Raw genomic sequence first — 22233 nt, forward strand, 5'->3', positions numbered from 1 at the left:
TGATATTAATGTTACTGATTGTAGAAAGTTTGCTGAGGTATTCTGGGTAGTTGAAAATTTTGATATGGCCAGTTATGGAGAAGTTGTAGTTAAAAATTTTGGATATGTTGGGTGTTGTTATAATGAAGTGATCTTGATGGAAACCCTATTTTGAAGACCTATGACTTGGTCGCTGTTCGGCCCTTGAACCGGACCGTCTTCGACCAGGCATGTGAGAAATTGGAGGTTTGTTTATGTTCTGTTTGGTTACCTAGAAAGTTGAGGAAAATAGAAGAGAAATATAGCATTATCAACTAATTTCTATTTGAATTACCATTTTTTCACTGAATGATGGTTTTATTGATGTCGTTTTTGGATCACCTAGGTAGATATAATCGCAATTAATTTCTCAGAGAAGCTGCCTTTCCGATTGAAGCTGCCTATATATGGTCAAACAAGGAGGCAAATGATATTACAATCTTATCGTTAGATGTCCAAACAAGGAGGCAAATGATATCCAATGCTAAGGTGGGACTTCCAAACTTTGTCTGTGGAACTTAATTTTCTTGAAAAAACTTACTATAGGAATCTTTTATGTTAGTTTATCTTAAAGAGAGTTTGTTTCGAAAAAGAGATCGAAATAAGGTCCAAACCTGAGCTTCTTCTTGATATGTATATGTTATTAAATTGGTTTGTTTTGTTTCTGATGACAGGGCATTAGTATGTGTTATTCTTGGTTGATGTGGTTTTGGTTTGTAAAATTTGAACGAGTAGAGAACATCTTTGGTAGTGTATATATATGGGAGAGAATTTATATAAGATCAATATGTGGATTAGGTGATTGGGTATTTCAAAATGTACTAGACAAATGAATTTTATATAGGCTCTTTCATAATGCATAGATTATCGTATATTTTGTTTACTGCAGATTGCAAAAGGACCTCTAAAGCTAACAAATTATATACAGGGAAAAAGGTCTACATACCCCCCTCAAACTATCACTTAATTGAAAATATCATTCCAGACTATCAAAAAATTATCAATGTCTCTCACGGCAAACGAAAAAGACAAAAATGACTTCATAATTTTTTCAATAAAACAAAAATATCCCTATAAATTCAAAAAAAAAAATATAGGAAAAAATTAAAATAGGAAAATTTTTAATTTCTTTAAAAAAAATAAGTTTTTTTTTTTTTAAAAAAAAAAAACCTTTTTAATATTTATTTTAATTTTTAAATTTGGCCATCCTTAGTTTTTATGTATTTATTTATTTTATTTTTTAGTTTAGTATTTGTTTTTAAAATTTTTTGTATTTTTTTTATTTTATTAAATGTATTTTCGTTATTGGAAAAACATTGACATTTTTGAAAATTTATAGAATATTGTCCAAATTAAAAATTTAAAAAGATATTTTTAGTTGGATAGTAGTACGAGGAATATGTAGACTTTACGGGATTATATATATAAAGTCAAAACGTTTAATTATTAGTAAATATGGTTTGGTTTGGTTTAAGGTGGCCATCAAAAGGTCACAATATGCTTATTTCATCTTTGAAATACAGAAGGGCGTTCCCGATATGATGTTGGAGTCCACCCCACCATGACGATTGACGGCCAACCGCAAAAGCAAACACGAAACAACCAGAAAAGCAAAGCATTCCCCTTCCCCTTTCTTCCAGAAAATAATCATAAATCCTACGATACAAGCAATAAAATAAGCATCACTCACAATAGAAAGATTGTCTCTCTCTCTCTCCACAGAAAAACAACAAAGACTTGCAAGATTTAACCATGGATGGGTCTTCCTCTTTCTCTCTCTCTTATTTATGCTATGATCTAAATTCAATTCAGTTCAAACCCATATAGTATATAATTTCATTCTGATTTAAATGTCATTCATATATATATCTCTGAAAATCAAAATCTCAATCTGGGTTTGGTTGATTTTACACTCAATTCTATTATTTTTCTTAAATTCCTTCTCTTTTTTTCTTGCCAGATCTGAGTCGCCATACCCGAAAGACGATGACTTTGAGAGAGTGACATCAGCGTCAACCTCTGCAACAACGACAACGAGCGTGCACGTGACTGCCCTGGACGGCCTCGTCAACGTGAACTCGCTCTTCTCCGTCGCCGTCTTCGTGGGGCTCTCCCTCACCACCCCTAACCAGAATAGCCTGGGGAACAACACGGCCTGCAACGCCGGTGTTGACATGGTGAGGAAGCTGCTAGTCTTCGAGGTTGTCTCCTTCAGCTTCTTCCTCTTCTCCTCCCTTGTCGCCCAAGGCCTAAAGTTGGCAATCAACCTGCTCAACAGCAAGGACGTCCACGAGGCCTTCCGCGCCCACATCAACATCAATGTCCTCAGGCTCGGCATGATGGGCTCCGCCATCGGCTCTGTCATGGGCTGCTTGTTCCTCATGCTGTCCATGGTCAACGTCATCCAGATCCGGTTGGGGTTGTTGTCCTGTGGGAGTAAATCTGCTATCCATGCAGTGGCGGCGTTGCTTTTCTTGGTTTCCTCTGCTCTTTTGGTTTATATTTCTACTACCATTTATGCTTTTTTGCACTGATTTTGAAATCTCTCTCTCTCTCTCTCTCTCTCTCTCTCTCTATATATATATATATGCGCGCGCGTATGAGTGTTTGATTAAGTCCTCCTTGGTTAATGGAATGAGCATAATGTTGGCCTGATTTTGGTTTGGAAATTTAGCTTTATTGAGCTCATTGTTGAAGTTCCCATCATTTTGATTTGGGTAATTAGCTTACTAATTAATGTTTGTTAACACATTAACGAACTACAAACTAAAGCCTTGTACATGAAAGGAATACAAACTAAAGCCAAAGCAAGCTTGTGGCTTAAAGAAAACAACAAATAAAGCAACCCAACAAAAATTAACTAGGAATGAAAGTACGCAAAGACAATGCATCAAATTAAGATGTGGGCCTATTGATGCTTAGCACGGATGCTAAGAACTCGGGCCACCATTAAATGTGGTTAATGGTGTATAAAGAACCCAGAAGACTCAAACACCGATACAAGGAAAAACATGGAGATGACAGAAAATAAAAAGCCTAAAAATACAGAGATAACACAAACACAACACAGCACCGGAGGAGAGTCTCTTTTGCTTCTTACAGTCAAGTGTATGATTCGTAAATCCAAAGGGCACAAATCCTTGAAGCAAAGAAATAAGTTGTTTACAAGTGAATCCAAGAAAAACAAGTTGAGCACGTACGGTCAAGGCAACTCGAGGAGACCAGGGTTGACGTTTTTGTTCTCTATCAGTATTTAATGGCTTCCCACTCATAGTGGAGAGTCTGTAACTATGGAGATGCTTGAAAAACAACAAGGGAAAAGGGGCCATGGCATTTGTCCTTGTGGGAATAGGATCCTCTTGACTCTTGAGGATACTATTCTCATAACAAAAAGCCAAACCCCTAAACGCAAAGAGCATAGTTGAAAAATATATAGGGAAAGATTAGCAAAACTCCGTTTAGATGGAAGGACGACATACAAATCAAGATTTCATTAAGATAAAATTCCTTCACATTTGCTCTCCGAACTGCACATAATTTGGCTAATTCTATAGAAAGGGCAAGTGAGCCTGATTCTGTACCTATTTTCTTTGTGAAGCTGTCTGAATTACATACAATTCGGATAGATAATTTGAGAGCACCTCATTCGAATTTTTTAAACCAAGACGGGATTCAGATCAAAATAATTTGCAATTTAGCAAAAAATGTGGATCTATTCTCACATGCCCGAGCAAGGAGACAACATGTTCGAGAACTGTTCAGACAAATAGGATTTATAATAAATCTCATATTTATTGTTCAAATTGTTAACAATACGAACAACCAAATTTCTAAAATTCTCTATCCATATAGTGGGTCACGTCATGGTGGAGGGTGCTGACCATGTTTTTAACCAAAGGGTCGTTGAAGGTTATATAGATCTTAAAGCACTCTCATCAGACTCCCTAAAATGGTTCCCTTCCCTATGTTTAGGGAAAATCTCACAAAAAACACCAAAAATCAACCTCCAACAGATACCCTAAAATTGGGTTTTTTGGTTGGGAAGCAACAGTGCTTCCCAACCCATTGGGAAGCACTATTGCTACCCAACCCATTATTTTAATAAAAAAAAAAAAATGGCTCTCTCCTCTCTGTCCTCTCTTCTTCCCCCTTCCCGCTTCCAGAGATGACCAAGAAACAACTTCTTGCTGATTTTCCTTCACTTTCTTACCAAACAAACAAATAACCACCTTAATCACCACACAAAATTCACAAAATCCAACTACGAGAACTAGGGGTGTACAAGCGGTTATAACCGGCGGTTATTGGCTAAAACTGCTAACCGCCTAGCGGTTATTTTATTTTACCAACCGCAACCGCTAACCGCCTAGGCGGAGGCGGTTATAACCGGCGGTTTAAAACCGCTTTTGAATTCCGGTTTTGGGCCGGGTTTAGACCGGTTTTGGGCTATGTTTACACCGGTTTTGGGCCAGGTTTACACCGGTTTTGGGCCTGTTTTTGTACATATTTTAATTTTTTCAAGAAAAAAATTTAATACTTTTTGGGCATTTTGTCCTTTGGTACAAAATTAACAAATCTAAATACAAAATTACAAATCCAAAACACAAACATAACCAAATCCAAATCTAATTTTTCAAATCCAAATAACCAAATTCAAAACCAAAAAATTACAAAATTTTGGTTTTTTATTTTTATTTTATTTTAATATATATATATATATATATATATATAAGCGGTTAGCGGTTATTTATAACCGTTTTTAAAACCCTATAACCGCTAACCGCCTCCGCCTAGGCGGTTTCCGGTTATTTATAACCTCTTTTAAAAGCTGTTAACGGTTATAAGCGGTTAGCGGTTTTAAGCGGTTAGCGGTTTTAAAGCGGTTATAACCGCTCCGTTTGAACACCCCTAACGAGAACAATCAGAAACCAAAAAAAAAAAAAAAAAAACCCCAAATCCATGTCTCCCAAACAAAGCAATCAGATTATTCATTGGAGAACTACCAGATCTTGTAGTCTTGTGGGAAAATTGGCTCTCCGTCAACCCACCAAAATTCGGCCCCTGTTTTGTGTCTCTTCCGTCAACCCACTGGAAATTCTGCCCTTGTTTTGCCCGCGACGACCCAACAGAGATCCACCGGAGACGACGTCGTATTGTGGTTCTGCACCCCCGAATCGTGATCAATCTCCAACACCATCGACGACGAATCCACATCCATTGCTTCAATCCACGATTCGAGCCCTACCTTAGAGATTGGAGCTAGAATTTCCGCAAAATCACATTTCTAGAATTTTCAGAAGAGATTTCTGAGTTGGTTTTGAGAGAGAGGACGGAGAAGATGAGAGATGAAGGTGATGGGTTTTGAGAGAGAGAGAGAGAGAGAGAGAGAGAGAGAGGACGGAGAAGATGAGAGGAAGTTTCTGGAGAAGACGAGAGAGATGAAGAGAGAAAAAAAAATAAAAAATAAAAATAAAATAATAAAGAGAAAAAATAATAAAATAAGATAAAGAAAGAGTATTTAATTGATATAGACAAAATTTAGAGAATTTACTATAGGGTGTTTTTTTATATGGAAACAAAAAGCGGTTTTGTTCCCTAAATATAGGGAAATTGATGGGATTGCTCTTAAAGAGAAGGAAGAAAAACTAATAGCTAAAGAGATCAAAAAATAATTGAAAATATATAAATGTAGAGTGATTTTATAAGGTATTGGAACATTTCAAACATTATCCTTTCCATTGCTCGTAATAGCTAAATGTCACATCAAGCTTTAACACAAAAATTGATTGAAAAAATTCAAAGGATAAAACGCAGATCTCCGCTCCAACATCATTGCAATATCTTAGGGATTTAATATATGATGTTTGGTGGGCCTCCCACAGGAAAGCAACACTTGGATGCCAGTTTAGAGATTTAACTACCAATACTTTGTGGTTCCAACAAACATTCTCTTCCACCTTCTACTTTCCTTAGGAGTATAACTTCAATACGGCATTGGCAAAAACCAAGAGGTTTTTGCCCTCCAATTAAGGATTGACACATCAACATCAAACAAAAAAAAACAAAAAACGCAAATGCTAACAAAACACTGAATCCAACCTTTTCTTTCACTCTTTTAGTCTTAAAAAAAATATATATTACAAAAAAGAAAAAAAAAAAAAAAGCCATCCCAGCCACCGCTCACTGCCCCACGCCGGACGCCGCTGCCAGCTCCGCCGCTCCTTCACCGTTAAGTTCAACCTCTCTCTCTCCGGCAGTAAGACTCGAGAAAGGCCGTACACCGTTGTTCCCACTTGACAAAATCATCGAATTTAGACCAGGGGATTTTCATATATATAATGATGGGTTGCCATAATCGTTTGCTTGCATAGAGGATGTCCTCTGTTGGGCTAAGACAAAAAAATACAAGGTTTATTTGACAGAAAATAGCAGCCGATTTTCATTTTGAAGGTTTACAGCATTTCAGTACACTCATTGAGGTGCTTTGTCGAGAGAAACAAAATATCTGTTCAAGCATTTTGTTTTATACAAGATCTGCTCTTGAACCCTGCTTCTGGTTTGAATACACAAGGCTACAAAACTACCAAATGGACCCATTATGCCTTTTGTACAAAACGCCTACGGAACAAGTGAGCAAAGAAACACATGCTGAGAAACCCAAAATCCTAGAAACTACTGCGTACTGTATCATTCATCTTCTCCCCCACAAGACTATCTTTCACTCGTAGCCTCAAATCACGCTCAAAAGCTCTCTGGGAAAGAACAAACACAGCAAAAGCGAGATCTTGAGGCAACATCGATGGATTAGCAGTGTTGGGTGGAGTTAGGGTTCGGCTTGGGCGTAGGCAGCGTGGTTCAGTCCGGTCGGTGGCGGTAGTGTCCGGTCTGGGCAGTGCCACGGTGGGCTGCAGATTTGGGGCGGCGATGGTGCAGATCTTCTGGTTTCTTCGACATCCATTGATCATGATTTGGGGATTTTTATTTTTTTTAGAAGGAAAAATGGGAAGTTGTGAGAGGGATCCGGTGGATCAGCATTATTTTATTTTTTGGTTTTTAGCTTACGTGTCAATTGGTTATTGGTGGGCAAAAAACACTTGTATTTTGCCATGACCGAACAGAAGTTGCACTCTTCCTTAGACCTTCTTCCACAAGTTTTCCATCATCTCAATTACACGTTTATACCCTTTAAAAAGATGAAGAATGTTAGAGTTCTTTCTAGTGTTTTTTTGGTGTCCATCTCTAAAAATCGATTTAAATCTCATTAAAAAAAAAAAAAAAAAAAAACTCGCAAAAAGTTGTTCTCACAAAAATGTGTATGTGGAGCTTCTTTCACGCGTTGCTTGGCTATCACTTGTCATGATAAGATATTTTTTCTTGACATAATAAATAATTATTATTAAGAAAAAACTTTCAATTTGGATGTGGTGTAAAAGACAACCCACTTTTATAGCTTTTAATAAAAGTGGGTTGATAGGCAAACGTTTGTCTACAAAATCTCATCATTCTCCATGGGTATGTGATACTCTGATAGCAGTTTGAAAGTTTGCCAATCCTCTTGGGATTGAAATCCTCTCTTCAAATAAGTTATAATTATGCCCATCCGACGATCGTGGTTCCCTTTTTTATGTTTTTAGTATTTTACTTTTTTAAAACTTTTAATAAGGACATAATTATATTTTCATGTCATTTTTGTTATTTATTTGAGGGAAAAATAAACAAAGATCTTAGATTTAAAATCTTTGTAAACTTGGGTATTAAGTTTTCAAAATTGAAATTGGGGTGTTAATGTCAAAATCAAGCGCCGGAGTTGTAGCATATTTTCCCTTTTATTTCTTATTTTGCTATCCTGATTTGTTTGTAAATACTTGTAGTCTTGAAGGTATGCCTTTATTGCTCTAAGAAGTGGAGAATAAATTATTTACACAAGACTTAATTTGGGGAGAACATTTGATAAAAATAAAAATAAAAAAAAATAAAAAACTTCACTTACCCCCTAATGTTTAGGCACTTTTACGAGCGTAATCTCAAAGATTAAAAAGTTGTAATGTTAGGTTGTCATGTTTTAAAAGTATTTGTTAAGATTTAAGATTAAATCAACCGGTTAATGTCCCCAAAAAATAGGTCAATTAGCTAGAGATCACGTCTCAACTATATTTCATTAATACAATTTTCTCAAAACTCAAAAGGAAAAAGTAAGCATAGTCCCCTTAAAATATCATCACATTATTAATGTCCTCCCAAAGCACCAAAACAATGTCAATGTCACACTCAAAGCCAACAAAAGAACAAAAAATAACCTTCAAAAATTTTCAGTAAGACAAAAATATCCTTACAAATTTGAAAATCAATTTGTTTCATTCTTGTAATCTTTTACATTTTCTATGAGTTAATTAGTCCATTGCCATGAATTCAGATCTGAAGTAATTTGACTTGGATTCAGGGGAGTTTAGTTCAAAATTATCAAATTAAAAATCAAAAGCTTAAAACCAAATATTAAATGTAAAACAACACTACTGAAAGATGAATATGTCCACCCTACCAAAAGGTAAGCTACACTTTAATTCTGGAAATCATCTCATTCAAAACAGAAGTAAGAAAAAAAATAACTCATATAAGTCTCACAGATTAGAAGTACAACTCTAACAGTAAGGCTTTTGGCCGAGGGTGTGGCGATGAGATCACTTCTTCTTTTCTCCAGCTCCACCAGACCTGAAGACAAGTCCCCCATAAACAAAATAAGATAAAACAATTGAAAATCATAAGAACCATAACTCTTTACAATGAAGTTTTGAGTAACAGAATTTGCAAGAATTATATATTAACCTCATCTTGCGAAGAACATTAGACATTTCCTCACGCTTCTTCTTTGCCCTCTTGTGAGTGCCGAGCTTTCTCTTAGCAACTTTGAGCGCCCGCTTGTCCTTTCCAACCTTCAGAAGCTCAGTGATCCTCTTCTCATATGGTGCATATCCAGCAACTTCCCTTATCAAGTTCCTCACAAAGTGGACTCTTTTACTAGTTTTCTGCATGTGTAATAATAATAATAAACAATCAACAGATTGTGCCATGAAAGAATATCAAAACAGAAAATTTAAACCTCACTAATAATCATTTAAATTTAACCACTTAACAACCAAGAAAAAATATGTTAACTGTAAAAAGTGCTCTTCTTACTTTAATATGCTAACATCAATACAGTTTTTTTGCTTTAATGATTCCCAAATGCAAAATATCATGAAAGAATATCAAAACAGAAAATTTAAATCATAGTCAGAATGATTTAATTGAAACCAATTTATTCTTTAGGCAAAATCCCACTAGAAGGCAGAACAATAATGGTAGAACAATGATAGGCCACTTAAACCACTGTAATAAGTGCTCTTCTTTACTTTAATATGCTAAAATCAATACAGTTTTTTGCTTCAATGATTCCCAAATGTTTAAAAAAAAAACATAAGAGACTCCATAAGAGAATGTTAGGAAATGAATCAACTTACTCCTTTGCGATCAGAGGGACGTGGGGCTAATTCTTTCTTGGTGACAACATGGCCTTTGCTCAAGCCCACAAAGAGGCCAGTATTTGGCTGTTTTGGAGCCATTACCTGCTTACAAAATCAATATTCAGTTACCCTTCCTTCATCTAATCAAATCAAAATCACAACACACGAAGCTTCTTTTTTTTTTTTTTTAATATCAGCCCATTTTGGTCAAAACATTTAACCGAATTCAGAATTTTTGACATGAATAAGTCTTCCCATCATATTAATATTCTTAAACTATGACAACCAGCATGCAGATTCACACATTTTTAGAACCCATGGTACGAATTAAACCTCTTGAAAACAAAATAAAATCACAGAAATTTTAATTAACAAAACTGAGTTGGGTTTCAAAACTAGCACATTTATTCTTTACTTCAACATAGATCTGACCCAAAAAAAAAAAAAAAAAAAAAAAAAAAAAAAAAAAAAACAGCTAAAACAGAGGAAAGGAAAGATAATTCACAGATGAGCAAAATTGAAATCAAATGGGAGAGTCAGATTTTGTCTAAGGAGCAAAGATCTGAAAGGTACTCACCGAACAAAGGTCTCTGAGCTCTGCGGAGAGTGGGGGGCGCGCGCGAAACGTAATGGCTAGGGTTTTCTCAGCGGAGCGGAACTAGGGTTTTGTAGGGCTTGCGTGCGCTTTGGCTTGGGTGATCTAACGGGTGAAAATTCGTTTTCGAGATGAAGGTGGATCTTAGCCGTCGACTGGAGGGTTTGAAGAAGAATGATGTTATTAGACCGACTGGGCCGTTTTTCAATCATGTTGGAGTGGCCCTGCCACGTATGTGCTGTGAAAAAAATTGTCATGAATGGGCCCAATGCCCAATTTGTTTCTTACCAATACCCAATTTGTTTCTTTTTTATAAAAAAAAAAAAAAAAAAAAAAAAAAAAAAAAAAAAATTATAATTTGATCCCCAAACTACTAGTCATTCTATGAATGACTCTCCAAAGTCTGAACTAACAACTCTAGCCTTCAAACTATTAAAATCTTTAAAAAAATGTCCATTTTGATGAAATATGCCCATAATATCCTTGTTACGCGTCATTTTTAAATTAAAAATAATAAATTAAATAAATTAAAAAAAAAATTAAACTAAAAAGCTAAAAACTAAAAAAACTATTTTCTTTTTAACTTTTATTTTTATAGTGTTTGACTATTTGGGGAGGGGGTGGCCCCCAAGGCCTGGGGTGGTCGCACTCCACTCCCCGATCCCTAGGGGTGACTATGTGGCCACCTATACAGCCACCCCTCGACCCTAGGGGGTGGCCGCGAGCCACCCTAGGAGCGTCGGCCACCTCCAAACACCAATTTTTTTTTAATTATTATTACTATTTAATTTTAAAAAATTTTAAAGCTACTATTGTGGAGTGGACATATTTTAGTCGTCCACCTTTACAATTCTTTATTGTAAGTCGTTAAATTGATAAGGTTATAACTCAATAATGATTTATCAATTAGTAAATCTAAAAAAAGTAATGCCTCATTTTTATGATATAATTTTTTCATAATTTAGTTTATATATCAAATATAACATGTAGTTTAGTTTTTTTTTTTTTAATATCATTTTAGATATATAAAAGCATAACTCTTTTAGTCTACTTTATAAAATCTTGATTAAATCGAATGAAAACTTAATTTGGATCGCAAATTTTGGATAAATATTTTATTAAAATTAGTCGATGGATTCAATATGCTATTTATTAAATAAAATTGGTTTTAAAGAATGATTTGTTGACTCGCTGATATGACAAAAATTTTGTTAATAATTTTTTTCTTAAAAAAAAAAAAAAAACTTACAAAAAGATTGATTTTTAAATTGATTAAATCTAATATTTTTTAAAAAAAATGAGGTTATATTTTTATTTCGAGAAAATTAAAAAAAAAAAAAAGTAAAATAAAATTTTAATAAACTGAGATTATTCTCAATTTTAAAAATAAAATTTTAGTCTTTTTTAGTTTATAAGTTTTTTAATTTTTAAATTTTTTTTTTTTTAATTGAAAAATGATATGAGGGGTATTATGAGTATATTTCGCCAAAATTAGTATTTTTCAAAGGTTTTGATAGGTTGGACTATTGAAGGCCAAAGTCCAAGCGTTAGTAGTTCAGGAAGCTATCTATAGAATAACAAGTAATTTTGAGGACTAAATTATAATTGTTCAAAAGAAAAAACCCCATTTTTCATTCATCTTCTTCTTCAAACCTTCTTTTAGCCGTTGAATCAGACCATGGAAATTATTTTAATTTCCTAAAACATTTTTTTGGGAGGAAATTTCCTGTACTTATAAGTGTTTCATTCTACAGGAAATTAAAATTGAAAAGATGTTTCTTTGCTGAAAATCTGTTTTAGGTTATTCTAGAAATCATTTTTTTAGCTGTAAATGTGATATATTTTTGTGATTGTAGGCCTGATTAGATCCAAACTAGTTATTTGATTAGCATTTGTAAAAAAAAAAAAAAAAAAAAAAATTCACTGTCATATTATCCAATTTGTATGACAATCGTATATTAACTGTCTACTCAATTAATTCTGACGGACAGATAGCATAAAAGGCTTTGGTTAATTGTGAAGGAAATTTCCTCCCAAAATTTCTTAAAACATTTTTTTTCAATTATTTTAATTTCCTGTATCTTGAAATGGAATGGTTCCTATATAATTATTATAATCCTATACTATGTGTTACAACTTATGTATGTGGGTTGACCCGTTTAGTTATCGGGTCACCCACCAACCCGTTTACTTATTTATTTAAAAAAAAAAAAAAAAAATTCAGAATAGCAAAACTAGAACCCTATACATTTCACATTTTCACCCAGTGCACGCCGTCGTCTCCTCTCTCTAGCTCGCCAACCCTGCAGTGCCTGCACACTATCGTCTCCAGCTCGCCAACCCTGCACGCTGTCGTCTTCGGCTCGTCAAGCCTACACGCCGTCATCTCCAGCTCACCAACCCTAGGCCAATCACTAGTGCACGCCGGAGTCACCGGCCCTGTCGGGATTCTTTGCTAAGGTTTTCTCTTTTGCAAAGAAATATTATTGTTTCTAGTTTCCCCTTATTTTAAACAATACATATTGTAAATTGTAATGAACACTGTTTAGCCAATTTTGTTCTATTCAATATGTTTTGGCTTAGCTCTGCGTCATCTGAGAGGCTCTGAGTCTGAGTTCATTCTCTCCTCCGCACCTACTTCTTCCACTACGCATTCTCGATGTAAATTTAGTTCTATTCACCATGCGGTAGACGCACAAGGGCTGCTTTATGCACTTAAAGAGTGTAAAAAAGCATTCTATGAGGATCAAAATATAACACAGCCGTTTACGAGAGGGAGCTCGGCTGGGGATCATATCTCATCAAATGGAGGTTATTAGTTCGAATTCTCTTCTACCTCTTACGAGGACATGTAAAAAAAAAAATGTCACCTCGAACCAGATACGAAAGTCTGAATTGCCTACCCTAGTAACGTGTGAGCCTGTTTGCTTGTTACAAGTTTATGAGCTTGTTTGGTAAGTAATTTTGTTGTGAAATATTTGTGTGTTGTATAGTAAAAAGTGATTGATGTGATATAAAATTTAAGAATGTTTTATAGAAAAGTGAAAAGGCTTTGTTTTGTAGTGAGTTTTTCTTATTTGAATAATAATAAAATATAATTGATGTGATATAAAAAGTGTAAGAAAAGTTAAAATGTTTTTGATTTGATATTTTTGAAAAAAAATGAAAAGAAATAGAGGAAGAATAAAAGTGGGTTGCCAAACTAGTCCTATAATTTTTCTTTGCTCGAAATTCTCACTTAACTGGCCAATGGTAAGAAAATAAAAAATAAAAAATTGTGTGACGAAAATGGTAAGAAAAAAAAATTTAATGAAAATAATAAAAGGTTGTCAATTTTTAATACGATCCGCGAACCTGACACAAACACAACACGAAAAAATAGAGTTTGAGTTTATTGTAATTGGACTCGGGTCGTAATGGGTCGACCCGATTATTATCGGGTTAAAATCGTGTATGGCCAGACAAGATTAGACCCTTATTTTTTTTTATTTTTTTTAAGAAGAGAGGAAGAAAAACAAAAGTAGAAGAACAAATTGAACAATGAAAGAATCTACAAAGTTAGAAACTGAGAAAGGAAGAAACGAATCGGAACCCTAGCCCGCTAGTCGGCGTAGCCGCACCACCCCGCACGGCGCACGCCCGTCGCCCGCACTCCGCAGTCCGCACGCCCGCACGGCCGCACTTCTCGAGTTCTCATCTTCTCTTGATCTCTTCCAGATTTTCAGTGTTTCAGTTTCACCCTTCGGTTAGTTCAGTAGTTTCATTCCAGTTTCGACCGGACCCGAAGCCGGTTCGGGTGACTCGGATTCCCAATCTCTCGTGGTCGTCTCCTTCTACAAGTTCGCTGATTTTCCCGACCATGCCGATATGCGAACATCCTTGAAGGACCTCTGCCAGCAACTGGTACCAATTTTATTTTCTCTATCAAATCCCCAATATGAAATTCCACGTACAAGATGTTGATTTTGATGCTACTTTTGTTTGTGTTTAGACTTTGAATGTTATTGGCGCTGTTGGGGCGTTTGAGATTCTTTTTGGGTCACCAACGTAATGTTTGGTTTTTCCAGTTTACAGCTTTGATTAGTCGTATTTATCGGTCGTGTTCGGGTTACCCGATTATTAATCGGGTTGTGTTCGGATTATATTTTTACAACCCGATTAATAATCGGGTCGAATTCGCGTCAAGCCCGTTTACGTAATTGGGTTGGCCGGCTTGACACGAACCCGACCCATGAATCCGAATTACCGAGCCTTTGTAAATACACGTTTTAACAAAGACGCTCGTTGAACCCTAGCGGCGTTGAACTCTTAGACTACCCCCTCACCCACACCCTCAGCCTCAGCCTCAGCCTCTCGTCTCGGCCTCTCCTTCCGCAGATTTTGTTCTTTCTTGTTCTACCTTTTTAGAGTAGATGGTACGTTGATATAATGGTTTTTCTGAAATTCTGTTTTTCACAAGAATCGAGCTAGTTTTTCCAAATTCAATTGCATTTATCTATTTCTTGTTGCTGTTTGCTTTCCCATCAATTTCTTATTCTTCTCCATCACTTGGGCAGCACGCGTTGTTCAACATCGGCTGATATAAAGTGGAGTTGTTTGGTCTCCAAGAAACCCCTCTTTCTCACTGGCTTTTCCTCTCCTCCGTCAAAACTTATCCAAGTCTCCCCGTAATGCCCTTTGTGTATCGCTTCTGAGCCAGAGGTACAAACTTTCTTCTTTTAGTATTCTTTTGTGTAAGTTAGATTGGAATCCGGATGATTCAATATCATTTTGAGTTTATGAGATATGAAATCCTTGTACTGGTGTTCTGTTTTCTGTTTGTTTGGTGTTGTTTGCTGCTACCGTTGTTGTAGCTGGCTTTGGTTGTATTGTTGATACTCTTGTTCTTTTGGGCCTGATTACGTACTATTTTTAGTGAATTAAGTTCTATATTTAGGGAATTGATAATTGGGTTTTTATTATTCTTTGATTTAAGTTAATTGGAATATGGATGATTCAATCACATTTTTGTTTTAGGAGACTTGATAGTTTGCTACTTTTTTGTGAATTGAGCTCTATATTTAATGAATTTTTTTCATGGGGTTTTTAATTCTCTCTGGTATGAGTTGGATTGGAATCTAGATGATTCAATATCATTCTGGGTTGATGAGAAGTATGCTTCTTAATGTATAAATGTTTTTGTTTTGATTATGTGCCATTATTAGTGATTATTATTTTGGGTTTTTCTTTTGAAGTCATACAGAAATTCCAAGTTGCAAAAACTAAAACTAATTCAAAAATTCTCTGAATAACAAATTATGCGAAAGAAAATAATCTGACTTTGATTCAGCATTGTGGTGATTCTGTCGTAGTTGGTCTTTTACCCCCTCCCCCCCCACTGGTTTCTTCTTCTGATAGTGAAGAATCGAAGATAATTTCAAATTTCTGTTCTATTTTTCATCAATTGGTTGATAAGTGAGGAGAGTAAGGAAAAGAATGAGGGAGAAAATTATCATAAATTTTGCACTTTGACCAAATATATTTGTATGCGTGGGATTTTTGAGTACTTCCTGCAGTAGTATGTTTGGTTATGGTATATTGTTTTTTGCAGTTTCTGTCAACGTTGTGACATGGCGGCTGAGGGTGGGAAAAGCTTTGCTAGGAGGGACCGTCTCCTGCAGATTGAGCATGATGTTCGAGAATGGTGGGAAAAAGAAGATATTTTCAGGGCTGAATCTTGTGAAAGACCTCCTGAACCGGGTGAGAAGTTCTTTGGCAACTTCCCCTATCCTTATATGAATGGGTATTTGCATCTTGGACACGCATTCTCACTTTCAAAGCTAGAATTTGCTGCTGCTTATCATAGACTAAGAGGTGCCAATGTGCTCTTGCCTTTTGCTTTCCACTGCACCGGCATGCCCATCAAGGCCTCAGCTGATAAACTTGCACGTGAAATCCAACAATTTGGGAATCCACCAACTTTTCCATGTGAATTGGATGAGGAAGTACACATCTCACAAGAATCTGAGGATGTAAATGGAGGTGCACCACCAGATAAATTCAAGGGCAAGAAGTCCAAAGCTGCGTCAAAATCAAGTGGTCAGGCATTCCAATGGGAGATTATGCGTAGTTTTGGCCTCTCTGATAGCGAGATATCTAATTTCCAGAATCCATATAATTGGTTGAGCTACTTTCCTCCATTGGCCAAGGAGGACCTTAAAGCTTTTGGCTTGGGTTGTGACTGGAGACGCTCCTTTATCACTACTGACATGAACCCATTTTACGATTCCTTTGTGAGGTGGCAGATGAGGAAGTTAAAATCCATGGGGAAGATTGTGAAAGATGTCAGATACACCATGTATTCTCCTCTAGATGGCCAGCCATGCGCAGATCATGATAGGGCAACTGGTGAAGGAGTTCAGCCTCAAGAGTACACTCTCATTAAGATGGAGGTGTTGTCGCCTTTTCCCCCTAAACTAGGAGTGCTAGAAGGGAGAAGAATTTTCTTGGCGGCTGCAACTTTGAGACCAGAGACTATGTATGGGCAAACAAATGCATGGGTATTACCTGATGGAAAGTACGGGGCATTTGAAATTAATGACACTGAAGTGTTTATTGTCACACAAAGAGCTGCCCTTAACCTTGCATATCAGAACTACTCTAGAATCCCAGAGAAACCTACATGCTTGGTTGAGCTGACTGGTTATGATTTGATTGGCCTCCCGTTAAGGTCCCCTCTTTCGTTCAACGAGATCATATATGCTCTTCCCATGTTGACCATCCTGACAGACAAAGGTACTGGCATTGTCACTAGTGTTCCCAGTGATGCTCCTGATGATTACATGGCCTTGCATGATTTAAAATCAAAACCACCTTTAAGGGCAAAGTATGGTGTGAAGGATGAATGGGTATTACCGTTTGAGATTATTCCCATAATTGACATTCCCGAATTTGGAGATAGGGCTGCAGAAAAAGTTTGCAAGGATCTGAAAATCAAAAGCCAGAATGAAAAGGAGAAGCTTGCAGAAGCCAAGAAGTTGACATACTTAAAGGGGTTTACTGAGGGAACAATGGTTGTTGGTGAGTTTTCAGGGAGAAGAGTGCAGGAAGCAAAGCCATTGATCAGGAGCAAGCTTTTAGAGATGGGCCTGGCAATTATGTATAGTGAACCCGAGAAGCGGGTGATTTCAAGGTCTGGTGATGAATGTGTTGTGGCACTTACAGATCAATGGTACATTACATATGGGGAACCAGAATGGCAGAAGTTGGCTGAGGAATGCCTGTCCACCATGAATCTATTTTCTGACGAGACACGACATGGATTTGAGCACACTTTGGGCTGGCTAAATCAGTGGGCATGTTCACGATCTTTTGGGCTTGGGACACGCATCCCTTGGGATGAACAATACCTTGTTGAGTCATTGTCCGATTCCACTCTCTACATGGCTTATTACACCATTGCCCACCTGTTACAGAACGGGGACATATATGGGTCCGATACATCTCTCATAAAGCCTGAACAAATGACGGATGACATCTGGGATTTTCTTTTCTGTGGTGGCCCATACCCTAAATCATCTGATATCTCTTCACCTATTATTAATAAGATGAAGCAGGAGTTTGAATATTGGTATCCGTTTGATGTTCGAGTGTCTGGTAAGGATCTCATCCAGAATCATCTGACCTTCTCCATCTACAACCACACAGCAATCATGCCCAAGAATCACTGGCCTCGGGGGTTTAGATGCAATGGGCACATCATGCTCAATTCTGAGAAGATGTCCAAGTCTACAGGGAATTTCAGGACCTTGCGCCAGGCAATTGAGGAGTTTTCTGCTGATGCCACACGATTCTCTTTGGCTGATGCTGGTGATGGTGTTGATGATGCAAATTTTGTATTTGAGACTGCGAATGCTGCTATCTTACGACTTACTAAAGAGATTTCATGGATGGAAGAAGTTCTGGCAGCAGAGTCTTCTTTGAGAACAGGCCCCCCATCTACTTATGCTGATCGGGTGTTTGCAAATGAGATAAACATTGCTGTCAAAATGACTGAGCAGCATTACCAGAATTTCATGTTCCGGGAAGCTCTCAAGACTGGATTTTTTGATCTTCAAGCTGCCAGGGATGAGTACAGGTTCTCATGTGGTGCTGGGGGCATGAACTATGATTTGATTTGGCGTTTTATGGATGTGCAGACACGGCTTATCACTCCAATCTGTCCTCACTATTCAGAGTATGTTTGGAGGAAGCTTTTGAAGAGGAATGGGTTTGTCCTGAAGGCTGGATGGCCTGTAGCTGATGCTCCGGACCTAACCCTCAAGAGTTCCAACAAGTATTTGCAAGACTCGATTGTTTTGATGAGAAAGCTACTTCAGAAACAAATATTAGGTTCAAGGAGAGCCAATAAGACTGGTGCTCCAGTCACATCACTGACTGAAGACAACAAGCTAACAGGCTTGATATATGTGAATGAACAATTTGATGGATGGAAAGCAGAGTGCTTGAAGATATTGCAAAGCAAATTTGACAGGAAGACTCGTACTTTTGCTCCAGATAAGGAGATACTTGAGGCACTGAAGAATAGTTCTGCTGGTCAGGCTAAAGATTTCAAGCAAACCCAAAAGCTGTGTATGCCTTTCTTGAGGTTCAAAAAGGATGAGGCAACTGCACTTGGAGTCCAGGCTTTGGATTTGAGGCTACCATTTGGAGAGATTGAGGTCCTCCAGGAGAACTTGGACTTGATTAAGAGACAACTTAATCTTGAAGAGGTGGAAATTTTGTCTGCAACCGACCCCAATGCTCCTGCTAAAGCTGGTCCTCTTGAATCACTGCTAAATCAGAATCCTCCAACCCCTGGAAATCCAACTGCCATTTTCTTGACTAGGTAAAACAACTTTCATCCATTTTAGTAATTTCCTGTGATTGGCATTTATTTTCTTGGAATTTCTGATCAACTGATATATATATATTTCATAACTTAAATATTCATTAACATGGGTCACAATGATTCCATTGTTTTCTGAAGAGACGAATTTCTTCTGCCTTTTTTCTATGTTTTTGCTTCTGTTCTTTAAGCATCCTCTTCTGCCTTATTTGTCTGGTTGAGGATAGAGGAAAAGTATTTATGTAAGCTGCGTCCCTGACAAGGAAGTCATGTTTCATTTTTTTCCCATCCATATTCTCAGCAATCAGAAAGAACTGTTTTACTGTCTTCTTTGTTTTAAGAAATAGTGACATCAAAGAATCTGACAAGTTGGCAACATTTAACGGAGAACATCTGTTCTGGCAATTCAGTATATAAGTCTTGATGTGAAATAAAATGTTGACAGCTTTTAGCTCGTGGTTCCATCTTTATTGCTTTTGTTTTTGACATCTTATCTTTCCATCTAAGTTTTTCGAGAGTCCTTTTACACTCATCTGAATGATGGTTGAACTTGTGCTTCCCTGTTTTACTAAAATCCTTGATATGTCTGGGTACCAGATCAGAGACAGAAGAATTGGTTTTTGGGTGATAACTGCTGGACCAAGAGTGTGATTTTGCTTTTCGCATGTTGGACAGCTGCATTGTCTTCTTCTGTAATCACCTCTTGAAATTCGTCAGATGTCAATTCGTTACTCTAATCATCTCTAGTTTGATAACTGTACTTTGCAGGCATATATTCATCATTTACTCATCCTTTAAGATATGAAAATTCTGTCACATGTCTATGAAATTGTACAACATCATCGGTGTATTTGGCATCTCATAACATACTCATTGTGTTATGATCAGATTGCATCTCCTCCCCCTGGCCCCTGATATAAGGAGTGGAGGGTGAAGTCATGGGTTCAATTCCATAGGAGTGTTGAGTATTTTGAACTTTAAAAAAAGTGTACTTGCTTGATTTCGTCAAACTTGTTCATCTTTCATTTTCCTGTTTTTGCCCAATTCTGATAGCAATAGTACTCATGTTCTTTTGTGTTAGTCTATGGTGTTATGAAATTCTTTTTCTCACTTCTCCTATGTATTAATAGGTCATAGGAAACACTGGCGGTAAATTACTTGACCGGGAAGCTGATGATCCTGCTTTACGTGTAGCTTGGGGAGGGAGAAATTCCAATGACTTTGCAGACCAAAAGGCCCTTACAAGATGCTGTGGTATATGCAGTCTCTTCAAAAGATTTTGGAAAAGTGATGCTATTCATAAAAGCAATACATTCTGTTAGTGAAGAACTTGTCTTACCGTTCTTCTGATATGAACAGGCCATTTTTTGTGTTATTTTTCTGGCCTGGATGAAATATCTATTGATTTTTAGCTGTGCGTGTGTAACGCTTGGTTTTCTGAATAACATGGTTTGCTCCTGCCTTTAATGTTCTATAATTTTATATTTGTCTGACTTATTAAAAAAAAAAAACAATTATATTTTAACTTGAAGTGGCGATGATTTTTTTTTTTTTTTTTTGAAGCATGAAGTGGAGATGAATTGAAGATGCTATGAAAACACCCAAGTTTCATGTATACATACTAATTTCAAAAATAATGTTATTTAGTGGACTGCAATACGGGTGTCATAAAATTCAGATGATGTGGTAGTGTGATAATTGGCCCATTTTTTTATTTTTATTTTTATCGGTACTAATTCAAGTTGTACGAGAGTCGTGTAACAATCTACAAAATAGCATTACTTTAATTCCAATATAAGCTACATCCTGATTAGGAGTGTGGAGGGGTCAGTACTTACCTTGAGCAACTTAAGGTGCAGGGCTTATTTGTTTGGGGCAGATGAACCCTACAAATTAAATACAACCCCCTCTCTCTACGATTCGGGCAAGTCCAATCAATGGAAATCCAGTAAAACCAAATCCCAAGTAGAATATATGTTAAGAGCAGTCTCACTAGAACCAAATCCTCCATAGAAATTTTCTATCTCAAGGATAGACAAATCATCTGCCTAGATTTAACCCAATGTTGACTTCTTTGTTGACAAGTGATGTGCCCAAATGGATTAATTATGAAAATAGTTGCAGGTTAGCATCACAGAGTTGTTAGATATGCAAAAGGGAAATGCTAAATGTTATATTCTCATTCTCCGTTCATCACCCTTTTTTTCTTAAAAAAATTGATTTTATTAAAAAGTTGTCTCTGATGTCACATCAGAAACAACTTTTAATAAAAATCAATTTTTTTTATTATCAAAAGGGAATTAAGGGAGGATGAGAGTCTCATGTGTAGAAGGACTCAATCTTATTGGATGTGAAATGCATCAATCAAACAACAATAGCTTTGCTAAAAACATTTTGCAGAGTTTTGGTAAATATCATATCACTAAGGTCCGGGCCACGTTATCTCACTAACAAGAAAAAGCAGCTATAGCGACGAACCAAATGTTGTCACAAAACGTGCTCACTAGCGATGACACCTTTTGCGACAACAAAATTGACTCGTCACGTTCATTAACTTTTGAAACCGCTTCGTCGCAAATAGTTGCCAATCCACTGCAAGTGTAGGAATTGGCGTCTCTGGACTCTGGTTGTGTATGACTTGATTCGGCAATTGAACTTCTTAAATATCGCATGAAATTTAAATATGAAAATTTCACTTTCTTCTCCATTTTTAATCTCTTCGCTAAACTTTAAAACGACAACGGTTTTAAGGGGGCAAAGTCGAAGCGCTTCAAAAATTAGGATGGTAATGGGGCAGAAGTGCCATTGGAGGTACTGAGAATTCACATGAACTCCCGAAAATAATAATAATAATAACAATAAATCGTGGAGACCGGAGACCCAGATGAAGAAGACTCCGATAATCCTGGAAGTTCACGAAGAAACTAAAATCTAAGAGACCAGAATGAGAAAGAGACCTATATAAAGAGTTTGCAAGACATGCAACGGAAGAAGAGCAACAATACTACAAAGAAGCAAACTGTTGAAGAAACTATGTATTACTACCCAACTGAATAAAGCCCAAACCAAAAGAAACCAAGCCGAAGATGAAATTCAAATTTTTTGAGAAATTCAGTAAGAAATAGAATGGAAACAGGGGAGAAGGGACGTTTGTATATAGGCTCTTGGAGGTGAAGAAGAAGATTGAGGCTTTGTTGCGACCGGGTTTTCGCTGGCAGAGGGTCCAGTCCAGCCCACTCCTTTGAAGAATTTCA

At 36.7% G+C, this 22233-nt stretch overlaps 3 protein-coding genes across 4 annotated transcripts; 2 read left to right on the forward strand and 1 right to left on the reverse strand.

Moving 5' to 3' along the window:
* The first annotated feature begins 1550 nt into the window (after nucleotides 1-1550).
* Nucleotides 1551-2687, forward strand: LOC133880690 (uncharacterized). The gene is made up of 2 exons (XM_062319682.1): nucleotides 1551-1778; nucleotides 1979-2687. Exons 1-2 carry the CDS (start codon nucleotides 1771-1773, stop codon nucleotides 2550-2552), a joined length of 582 nt encoding a protein of 193 aa, XP_062175666.1. The 5' UTR covers nucleotides 1551-1770; the 3' UTR covers nucleotides 2553-2687.
* Nucleotides 2688-8511: 5824 nt separating this feature from the next.
* LOC133879801 (large ribosomal subunit protein eL36x-like) lies at nucleotides 8512-10252 on the reverse strand. The gene is made up of 4 exons (XM_062318576.1): nucleotides 10096-10252; nucleotides 9516-9620; nucleotides 8842-9041; nucleotides 8512-8727 (listed from the first exon to the last, which is right to left on the reverse strand). Exons 2-4 carry the CDS (start codon nucleotides 9615-9617, stop codon nucleotides 8697-8699), a joined length of 333 nt encoding a protein of 110 aa, XP_062174560.1. The 5' UTR covers nucleotides 9618-9620; nucleotides 10096-10252; the 3' UTR covers nucleotides 8512-8696.
* Nucleotides 10253-13666: 3414 nt separating this feature from the next.
* Nucleotides 13667-20446, forward strand: LOC133880587 (leucine--tRNA ligase, cytoplasmic-like). Of its 2 annotated transcripts, none has more exons than XM_062319574.1 (4): nucleotides 13667-14016; nucleotides 14670-14814; nucleotides 15704-18979; nucleotides 20110-20446. In XM_062319574.1, the coding sequence occupies exons 3-4, from the start codon at nucleotides 15723-15725 to the stop codon at nucleotides 20114-20116; spliced, it is 3264 nt and encodes a 1087-aa protein (XP_062175558.1). In that variant the 5' UTR covers nucleotides 13667-14016; nucleotides 14670-14814; nucleotides 15704-15722; the 3' UTR covers nucleotides 20117-20446. The 2 variants fall into 2 exon arrangements, with proteins under 2 accessions (XP_062175558.1, XP_062175559.1); XM_062319575.1 differs by lacking the exon at nucleotides 13667-14016 and adding an exon at nucleotides 14405-14528.
* Nucleotides 20447-22233: the final 1787 nt, after the last annotated feature.

This window comes from Alnus glutinosa, chromosome 10 (genome assembly GCF_958979055.1).
Source record: "Alnus glutinosa chromosome 10, dhAlnGlut1.1, whole genome shotgun sequence".
Classification (NCBI taxonomy): domain Eukaryota; kingdom Viridiplantae; phylum Streptophyta; class Magnoliopsida; order Fagales; family Betulaceae; genus Alnus; species Alnus glutinosa.